Source organism: Olea europaea, chromosome 1 (assembly GCF_002742605.1).
Source record: "Olea europaea var. sylvestris chromosome 1, O_europaea_v1, whole genome shotgun sequence".
Lineage (NCBI taxonomy): Eukaryota > Viridiplantae > Streptophyta > Magnoliopsida > Lamiales > Oleaceae > Olea > Olea europaea.
This window is the reverse complement of record NC_036237.1, coordinates 3,677,482-3,688,328: the sequence shown is the minus strand read 5'-3', so window position 1 is coordinate 3,688,328 and position 10,847 is coordinate 3,677,482. Positions and strand designations below refer to the sequence as shown.

The 10,847-nt window shown below is 34.5% G+C and overlaps 2 protein-coding genes across 2 annotated transcripts in view; both read right to left on the bottom strand.

Moving 5' to 3' along the window:
• The window catches only part of LOC111375639 (protein ILITYHIA-like), a 12,660-nt gene extending 9,905 nt beyond the window's left edge, over positions 1–2,755 (bottom strand). Inside the window, exons 1-4 of the mRNA XM_022998530.1 lie at positions 2,414–2,755; positions 1,571–1,648; positions 894–1,013; positions 747–806 (exon numbers count right to left, since the gene is read on the bottom strand). Of these exons, the coding sequence (XP_022854298.1) occupies positions 747–806; positions 894–1,013; positions 1,571–1,648; positions 2,414–2,722 (567 nt within the window). The 5' untranslated portion in view covers positions 2,723–2,755. The remainder of the gene's footprint in view (positions 1–746; positions 807–893; positions 1,014–1,570; positions 1,649–2,413) is intronic.
• Positions 2,756–3,558: 803 nt separating this feature from the next.
• Positions 3,559–9,078, bottom strand: LOC111403216 (protein ILITYHIA-like). The gene is made up of 11 exons (XM_023031638.1): positions 8,803–9,078; positions 7,487–7,872; positions 7,235–7,366; positions 6,712–7,093; positions 6,312–6,458; positions 5,786–5,970; positions 5,569–5,695; positions 5,353–5,426; positions 4,272–4,348; positions 3,777–3,813; positions 3,559–3,702 (listed from the first exon to the last, which is right to left on the bottom strand). The coding sequence occupies exons 1-11, from the start codon at positions 8,930–8,932 to the stop codon at positions 3,559–3,561; spliced, it is 1,821 nt and encodes a 606-aa protein (XP_022887406.1). The 5' UTR covers positions 8,933–9,078.
• Between the last annotated feature and the right edge of the window lie 1,769 nt (positions 9,079–10,847).

The window sequence follows — 10,847 nt, the reverse complement described above, 5'->3', positions numbered from 1 at the left end:
GGGGGGGTGGGGGGGGGAAGGGGGGAGCATAGAATTGGGTTCTTGGAATAGAAATTTATGAGAAATCGATCCAATTTTAAATAGAAAAATATGGAACTTAAATGCTGGGGCCTGAATGTACTTTAAGATGATAAAAGATACATGTACAGGCCATAAGTCTGAATCCACAATACAAAGCATTAGTCACCACTTTGCATGAAGTAACAGCCCGTGCATATTTTATTTTTTAGGGAGTTGAATGGCCCCACTTGCTAAAGACCAAGGATGGGGTTCATAAAGGGTTGTGCAGCAGGAATTGGAAAACATAAAAGATAGCTCAACTGCTTCAACGTGATCAGTGAAAATGAAGAAAATACTAGTGGACTTGAAAGAATTGAGGTTTAATTTAAGGATAGCAATCACATATACAATGGGGATAAAATGAGAGAGAAAAGAAGAAGAAAAACTACAAAACAGCCCAGAAGACAACTAATCCAGAAGAGAGAAAACCAATGCAAATTTACGTCTAAAGATACAGAGAACCGACAATTAATTCTTGAGAACAGAGGTAACAGATCAATCACCTTCGCTAAGGACCAAAAGGCCCATAATTTGGATTGCAATTACTGATATTTAAGTTCCAAGGTTTGTGATATTATGATTAACATTCAATCTACAAAAAACAGCTTCCAAATAATAACTACAAACCACAATAGTTTTGGGTTCCGGAACCAGTAAAGGACTGCATCAGTAAATTAAAACTTCACCTGAATATCATTTTCTGAGAGAGCGTCATGTTCAAAGCGATCTGGAAGATCAATTAAATGCTGGCAAAGACAAGAATAGAGTTACAGCCAGCACTAACAAACCATGTCACCAAAACCAACAGCAGATAACCGAAACATGCGGTGAACCTTTTGAAACTGTGCATAGGTATCTCCTGGTATTATAGACATCAACGTTGACAGGGAATTTATAGCTGCTTCTTGTTCAAGGTTATTAGAACTCATCAATCCTTTCATACCTAACAAGCTCTTCAAGAACAAAAAGAAGTCAAGATCAGATATTGAAACAGACATTGCTGCTGTAAATTTTAATGCATTCTGGCAAGTAAAACATTGATGTTAACGTCATCACTTGCCAAAAAGGATAGGGTTACAATGAGATATTCATTATACTGCAATGTCTAAATCAAGCCATTTTAAAGTTGTTGCTTCTCTCTCTATCTTTACTAACAACGTAGAACAAGTTAAGCCTCATCAGACGGATAAAAGTCAGACGGATAAAAGTCTGTCAAATTAAATTGCAATGGAACGCTCACAACCAAATATACCTTGAAAATTGAATTGCAGGAAAACAGGTAACATAAAAGCAATCAAAACTTATTTCTTAAAAAATGCATCTAAAATGCTAAGGTATTGAAAATATAGTTCAATAATTGGATGAGGGAAATACTATATAAGATGAAAATGGAAGAATCTGAAACATATGAATGTCTGCAACCTGGTAATGATCAGAACACACATAAAAGGAGGAAATGATAGTGAAGAAGACAATTCAGCAAGTAACTGGAAAATGGTATATAATTCACCTTGCATAAATCAGCCACATTTGCTGTAAGAAGACCAACAGGATCAAAACCCAGCTTTTGCAAACATTTTTGCAGCCTCTGACAAAAAGGAAGGGATATAAGTCAAAAGAAAATAAAGATCATAGAACGAACGCCTGTTTCTAAGCCTCGATGATCATTGTTTAAAAATACCAAATATTATAAAATTAGCATATTTTACTTTCAGAAAGGCAGAAAGAAAGAGCAAAGAGAAATTAGATAGTAACTTAGATTTATACCATGTACAATGAACAAATATAGCAGATAACAAGTGCTAATGGTGAGTCAAATTGGAATATTCTCCACTTCATACATAAATTTTAATTGTCAATGAAGTCGAAGATTTCCTGCTTCTGCCAAGCACAGATCATATTTAAGTTGCAGTTAGGAAAGCAATATTTCTATTGGGCTCAAAGAAATAGCAGTAATCTTAAAGAAAAAGAGCTAGTTACTTTTGAGTTATCTAAAAAGAGAAATTCATAGCAACATTAATTGCATCCACGTCTAAGGGATTTAAAGGTGTTCCAATATAAATTTCAATTGCAAAGAAATACTTCCATCTTCATTGTTAGCATAGTGGATAGAGAATGTCTTATCATCCATGACTATAAATAGAATGCTTTAATTAATAAACATCATTAAAAAAAATATCCAAGTATTTTGCTATATATAAATTGTAAAATTTGAGATCCTTAGAATCTGATATAAAGGGAGTATCGTACATTCTAAGATAACTTCCTTAACTCATAAGCTAATAAGAGCATTGGAACTAGACAAGGCCAAAGGAGGCAGTTATTAGGAATCTTGGAAAAATAGAAAAGATACCTTCCACACTGCATTTCTTTTTGCAGAACCAACAAGAAATGGATGGTGTGAGCAAAACAGAATCTGCACACAGGCATTTGGACTACCAGCCAATACTGCAGGTGATATTACAACTAAAGCCTTCACCAGAACCTCAACAGATGGAAGGAAGGGAACTTGAGTATCCACAAAATTTTCTGTATCACTGGAAACCCAATGGTATGTTACTATTGGCAGTAAAGAGTGTAAATAACTGGGAACAAGGCAGAAAGTTTTAAATGAAGAATAAGCAAAATTAATATGATACCAAAAGTAAAGACAGCTGATCATACAACAATATAAATCGAGAATATGAGAGGCCTTTGAAAACCACCAAAGACATGTAAACAGAGCACATAAGGGTTATAAACAGCATACAGTGACTTCCTATATATTTGAGATCACGATTAATCATTATGGAAGCTGATACTCTTCGAGCAAAATAGAGAATATAAGCATCACTCAACTGAGGTATCAATTTGCCCCCACAAATTTCTCAATTCTTTGTGTTATAATAGAATCCCTAATAGGATTGAGTTGGGGGAAAACCAACCAAAAGCTAGGTAGATAGATAGACTCCTTTCCCACTGCTAAGGGAGAGTAAGGGAAAAAAATCAAATGATTATTTTTTAACCAGCACCCCCTTTTGGGTCAAAAAAATAGTCCTGCTATTAAAAAAGTTCCTTTCCTTTCCAAATCTCATTGCATCATCACATTGATCAAGGTGCTCCACTTTATCATGTCCTCTAGATTCCAGCAAAATAAGTTAAGTATAACAGTAATAACCACATTTTATCCATTACCCTATTCTTTTCACCATCTCAATCATGGCAGCAAAATAGAACCACGCCTTGGTCCACCAACATACCTAACCTAACGTGTATTTTCAAGTAACCTAGAATAATCATCACAATCGCAGGCTTCCCCAGTATTATTAAGTCTGTCTGAACAAGGAAACTGAGGCTGACTGCTATTAAAAAAGTTCCTTTCCTTTCCAAATCTCATTGCATCATCACATTGATCAAGGTGCTCCACTTTATCATGTCCTCTAGATTCCAGCAACATAAGTTAAGTATAACAGTAATAACCACATTTTATCCATTACCCTATTCTTTTCACCATCTCAATCATGGCAGCAAAATAGAANAATCTGCAAACTCAAGCATAATAGCTTCAGATAATTGTGGAGAACCAACAAGAATCTTTCCAATTGCATCATAGGCTGCTTTTCGGATGTCCCAGATTGGATGGCACACCAAAAACAGAACAAACTGAAACATACCAAGCATCGGTTAGTAACCAAAAGATTATCGTAAACAGAATTAGCACAGACAATACTGATCACCTGCAGTAGTGGTCTCAGAGGAAAAATCTCCAACACTCTGTAGGGCAAGACAACAGTTAATTTAACAATCAAATCATAAATCTTCACATGCAATAGTAAACATCTTTCCTTCCTCTGTTTCACTTTAGACTTCCTCTCGAAAAACTTCCCAAGGGCAAAAACAATCACCCACGAAGATGAATGATGACATTTCACAAAAAAGACGGACAACTATCAATTTTGAATTTTACATGCCTCAAAAGATTTACCATATCCACATGTACATGGAGAATTTCAGGAAAGTGATTTTAAAGAGACAAGATGTAAACCTCACTCTTGCATTACTATTTAAATGAGGACTCCTCCATCAGGTCATGCCAAATCAAAATTAGGACACTTTTAAGTTTGAAATGAGTAGAGTAAGAATTAAACATTTTGATGAATCAAAAAAGGATAAGATTTTTTTCTTTGAGGATAACAACATAACAATGTTATCAGACATGGAATGTGGCAAACCTTTGAGAATAATCATCAAGCAGAACCTCAAAAAGGTTGAGACAAGTCATGCAATCCTCAGCTGATATTTTTGATGCCTGCAAGGCAAAGTAAAACAAATTCTAGGATTTACAAGGAAGCAAAGAAATGCAAAGCGAAATTTGATTGTCCCTTTTCATATCTGCATCAAATATTATCTTCAAAGATGTCCATACATAAGGATGTTATTAATTCACTTTTGCATTATCTGCATCATATACCTATCTAAGGAAAAGAATTTTAACTTTTTGCATGCCCCTTTTAGCCATGAGCAATTCTAAATAGCATGATCTTCCAACCTTGGTCTTCCTATAATGATCATTGGTAACTCTTCACACAATTATAAAAAGCATTTTTATAAGGCTCACCATACTACAACCTGATATAATCAGGCAACAGATATTGATGCATGCAAAATATCCAGAATTTTCTGTTTGGGGCTATCCAATATCAAGTTTCCCAATCAGTGTCTAATTCAGTTCTACTGTATCAGGTTTATATGTCACTGCAAACGTACACAATAAGCCCCTGCTTGGGTTTGATTAAAAATAGATTTTAGGGGAAAATGTACCTTGAAATAATGATTTTTTGAAGAATTTGTGATTAGAAAATAAGGAAATGTTTTGGGTTTACGTGAAATATCATCTTGTTTGAGAATGTCTGTGGAACATAAGAAAGAAAAATGCATTTTATCAAAAATGGAGCCCAAACAGGGGTTAAGAATGATAAATGTGTCACTATGAACCCAAAGCAAGAATCTTATATTTGTTCAGATTCATATGCCTGAGTTGCAGACTTCTGAAATTTAATGGAATAAAGAATGGTTGTTGTACATGTGACTCATACAGGGGTATTTACTGTACGGCCTTAAAGTCTTATATGGCCCAGGCTAGGGTTAATATAAATAATATGTTATAACCCTATTTTTCACTACTGAATAAAGATATCTCCCTTCGCTCTCGTGGACGTATGCACACCGTCGAACCACATAAATTCTTGTGTTGATTTTCTTTTTCATCTCTTTAATATTGTGCATAAAATCCAACAATGGTGAATAACTTACCATTGAAATCGGAACGATGGAAGGTTCATTTTGCAATATCAACTGCCAAATCTTTTCCTTTGATAAAGTTTCATCTTCCAAAAAGGAGGACCAAACAAATGAAAAATAGTACATGTTAGAGAATATAATAGTAACCCCTTGATAAGCAAATGTAATGGCCAAAACGACGGTAGAACTGATAGATGTACAAAGTTGAAGCAAGCAAAGTAAAAATACCTGCTTTAACATCAAGAACAGCAATTTTTGCCACAGAGAGCAACGCATAAATCCCATCCAGCCGCTGAGCTGCTTTAGTAAAACCAGTTTTAACGAGTTGGAGAAGAGGCAGCAGCAAAGATGACATCTGAAACACAAAAACGTTCAACTTTCTGTATTGACAAATATACAGAATCCCAGGAAAATTATTGTAGATTATAAACACACGTTTCCTCACCTGTATAACTGCATCAGTCTTTCTGCATATTACCCGCAGACAACGAAGGTGACCCCTTCTCAGTACTTCCTTCTCCTTGATCCCAGAAGCAAAGAAGGTTATCAAATCTGGGCATATAGCATCTGGGGATTTTACTGCCCAAGCTCCTAAACACGTTAAACTTGCAAGCTTTACCTCTTCATTACCTGGATATCACCACGATTAACAATGAAAAAGAACGGAGTTCAAAACCCATCAGATAGATGAAGGCAGAATATTATGCTGAAAGCAAGTACATAAAACAAGCAGATAAACATACACACGCTTATAGCCCTTGTTTGGGCTCCATTAAAATGAGATTTTGCTGGGAAATGTGTCAAATGGTATTTTTTGGAGAATGTGACATTAAAAAATAAGTAAAACTTTTGGGTTTACATGTAACATTATTTTATGGGAGAGTGTGTAGTTGAAAAATGAGTTTTGAAAAAATGTATTTTCGGAAAAATAGAGCCCAAACAGGGGCATAGATCCAAAGTCAAAGGCCTACCATCATCCTTGTATAAGGATAAAAGATATCCACATATAGTTGGTGACAAGCTGTTCAGGTACTTCCCTTCAGGGGCATTGGAAATTTCTTGCAATGCATTGATCATACCGACTCTCTGATAGGGGAATGCAAGTCTTCCTTCTGAACCTGTTCGTATCCTAACCTTGTAAGAAGGTGATCCAAATTTATGTATTGCAAAATGAAGTATTTATTAGTGTCTACCTGACTTTTTTTTTTTAATAGGAAAAAATCAAATATTTTATTATCAAAAGATAATACACAGGAAGCGTATTATAAATTTAAACAAGAAATAAACAATATGAAATTGGACAACCTGTCTATATGACAGTCTACCTGACTATAACGTCAAGGAAAATATGCATATTCAAAAAAAACTAACCTCCAATCACAGATTTTATAGCGTTAAACATCCCCTCTACAGCATCTGGGCTACTAGACTTTTGGCTTAAGCACCTTACTATGGCAAAGGCGGCAAATCTTCTGCCTTCATCTGCATGTCTAGCCTGAGTTAACACCACTGAAAGAATTTCAACGGCATATTTACTCAAATCAATTTTGACAGTTTTCAAAAGAACTCCAATTGATTCCAACACAAGCTCTGGATTCCGTTTCAACATCTTGACAGATGATGGGAGGACAATGTTTTTAAAATCTTCATGCGATAAATCAGCGAATAATGGAGCAAAAGCTTCACTGAGGCCATCTGTGGGCTTCTCCCTCGCATTTAGAACTGCTTTAACGTACATATCAAGAAATATTTTCTGTGCAACAGAAGCAAAACAATATTTCACATGAATGCTAAAGGGCATAAAATCCGCTGACAACAAGAACCCCCAAAATTTCAGGATCCAAAACAACAATTGTGCTACGATGTATAAAGAGACTAGGAAGGCAAATTTTACCTTCCATATATCAAAAAATGTGGGATTTGAAATCGTAAATTCAAGTATCAGTTGTATTAACTCAGGACTATCCTTATATGGGATCCTCGAACCTTTCAGTTCTTCCATGTAAGTTTTGAGAAGATCAGGTGACTGAGCGGCACAACACAACACAACACAACATTAAAAGTATATAAATATCATCGAAACTAGTGTAAATAGAACATCAACAATCTAGTAACATTAAAAACCATAAATTGGTAGGGATGAGACCTTTGTGAACAAGTGAAAAAAGATTTTCTTGCAACGCCTTCTGACACGGAATGATCCTTGCATAGCAATATGGATCACTGATGCCTGGGCTTGTACTACTCTGCATAATGCATTCTTTGATAACAAGGCAAACTGACTTTCAGTTAATAGGAGAACAGACCACGTCAGAACCCTGTAACAGTCTACCGGTGACTGGAACTTTGACTGCTTTTCCATAACCTGTACAAGAGTTGCTGCAAAACTTTTCATGAAAAGAGCTTCGCCGAAAGCTTTTACAATCACGTCATCCACAGGTTTTCTCGACCGACGGTCATCATAAATAGACAGTGTTTGGAAAAGTAAATCAACCAACAGAGATGCAAACTCGGTAGTCATCTGCGCAGAGCCTGAAGAATTGTGTCAGTAAGTTTAAACAATAGTTGCAGACAATCATTTTGGTTATCCAAAAAAGGCTAAAGATTGTGCATCATGCACCCGATGTAAAGCTACTTTTTGTTCATTCTATCGAGTGATTATGTCGAGGATTTAGATGTTGTTTCAAATTCTAGTAACAGATTATAACTTAGTTATTTAAATACTAAATTGAAAACTTATTATTTTTTATTTTATTAATCTATTTTATGTTTATTTCCAAGATAAATTTTTTATTTTGTTAACTAATTTCCTTGCGGACTTTTTAAGATGACTTAAGGTTTATTACGAGCATATTTTTTGCATTTTTTATATTCCTCAAATTATTTTATTGGTTTTTCTTAAGGCTCAGCACTTGCCTCTCAGTAAAATACCTTGTGCCATACTAAGCATTTTTAAACATTGCTCTCACTGCAGAGGAGAGGAGATACAAGCTTTGACGAAAAACGACAGAAACAAAAGGATTAATATAAAATGGCACTGAAATTCATACAAGCTTCAAAGCAGCATGATGCGTAGAATTTCGTAGAAGCTTTGAAGCAGCAGGCACAACACGGTAACAGGTTCTAGGGGCGCAATTATCAGGTTTGGCTTGGCTTAAATGATTAAAAAGAAGCCAAAAATTGGTTCTTTCCGCAGTATGACAATTCATACTGCCAAGAAAAGCCAAATTGAATTCTCATTTGGCTTGTAAGCTAAGCTAAACATGCTAAAAACAGCTTACACGAGCTTCAGCATTTGCACTGTGCCTAGAAATGAAAATTTCTCCTCACAGGCAGCATATGATATGATCTTTCAAACCCATTAACACTTGAACATTACACACGTTTCTCAATAACATATTCATACAAGTCTCTGTGCAAGTGTATGTTGACAAGTTGTACAGGGGGCATCAGAAATTTTACCTAAATTGTTAAGAATAGAAGGAATTTGATGGCGGAAGATCTGAATGCGCATCTTCGTGGACGACGTTGTAATTAACGGAGCAACGGACATCAGAGCCTCCACTGGGCTGTAATTCGACTCCATAACCATAAATAATATAGATATAGAGGTAGATGTTGATTTTGAATTATGATTAGGTTTAGATGGAGAGAAGAAAGAGGGTGGAGTAATGGGTGTGTGTTATTTTTTAGGGTTTTAGAAGGTGTCCACAGTTGCAGCTGCAGACTGATGAAAGAAAAATATACACCCTTTTAAAGGGACGGAAGAAATTATTTGTCCAATTTTTATTTTCAAATGGGAAATTTGCATATTTTATTTCAAAAATTTTTAATCTACGTAATCATTTTTTAACAATAAAAATATTCTGACGTAAACTCAAAGTTTTTTCTACTTTTAGCTACACATTCTTCAAAAATTCACTATTCAAAATATTGTTGTAAACAAATAATGGACATCAAACAATGTATTAGTTCAACTCATTGCAAATTATTACTATGATATCCAAATATTTGTTTAGAAAAAAAAAAAAAATATATATATATATATATATATATATAATCAAAACATCCTCAACATATTTTTAGGCTCCATCATTAGGGTTCCCCAACTATGAAACTCGCAATAATGGGAGATGGACGTGACATTCAAAATGCAACAAATATCCAACATATATAAAAGAGCGAATGAATGGATTGAACACGTGTCAATAAAATACATCGTCCTGTACGAATTTTCCTCTTTTGTTTTCATTTTTTTTTTACACAAAATTAGTAAAATCACGATTTTTCAATACAGCCATGCCTTCACCTTTTCTCAATTCATTTCAATCTAACAAAGAAACACCATTTCTCCATTTTTCTACACTATCGTCACGCATCTTCAACAAATCTTTCATTCCAAACGAGAAGGCCTCTTAAAGAAACCATCAAAAAAAGTGTCGAAAGCATGAAGGAGAAGAATTTTTTCGGAGGCTCGCCTGTAAGTTGAGTGTCCTGTGTTATGGTTCTTTAAAAATTTACAGAATAATACATAAATGTTGTTTATCAATCACTAAGAGTGTGCTGTGTGTGATTCATCTTCATCTGATTTTGAATTAATCATCATTCATGTTTCATTTTAGGTTTGCATGAAAGGGCATGGTATTAGTTTTGTTCAAAGATAGTTTCGAGATGATGGTGAATTCTAATTTCTGAAATAATTTTGTAAGAACTATGCTATTGAAATTAATTTCTCTTACTTTGAAATTATTCAGCTAACGGTGAGAAAATGTTCGTAAATTTCACACTTGCTTTCATATTAAATGAATGCAGAGATTGAATAGTGATTATTAGACGAGATTAGGAGAGAGGAATAAATTGTGCTATTTTTGGATGGACTCAAAGAGGGAGATTTGTTTGGGGTAAAATTCGTCTCTAAAGTAATTAGTTCAATACCTAGGTCCGTGCTCTTCTCCTGCTTCATTTTAAAGTTTAAAAATTCTTTTTTCTTGCATATTTCATGGAAAACATGTCTTCTTAAGTCTAGAAATAGTGGAAATTTTGTGGATTTTGTGCATGTCTTATCGAGTAGATTGGATGAACAATGTTAAGAAAGAAAAAAGTAATTTATAATCTTGTTTATGTGCAATGACCTATTGTAGGATTTAGAATAGCACGCTCCTCCATTCTGCGTGGAGAGTGCACAAATAGTGCGTGCAGCACGGAGCACAATTTTTGGAGAAATTTTTTCTTTCTTTTTTTTCCAATTTTTAAATGGATTGATTTGTTGTAGTATCGCGCTGCGTGGAGAGTCCATAAAATTCATCAAAATGCAATCACCGAAAATGGAGAGATTCTCAAACATTATTAATTAAAATTGAAAAAAAAATTATGTTTTATCACGGAAAGAAGAATTGAGAAGAATTTTATATCGAAAAAAAAATTTATAGCATAAACAAAACAAATTTAAAAAAGGAAAAATAAATGATGAAAAATCAAAATAAAAATAAACGAAAAAATAAAATCTC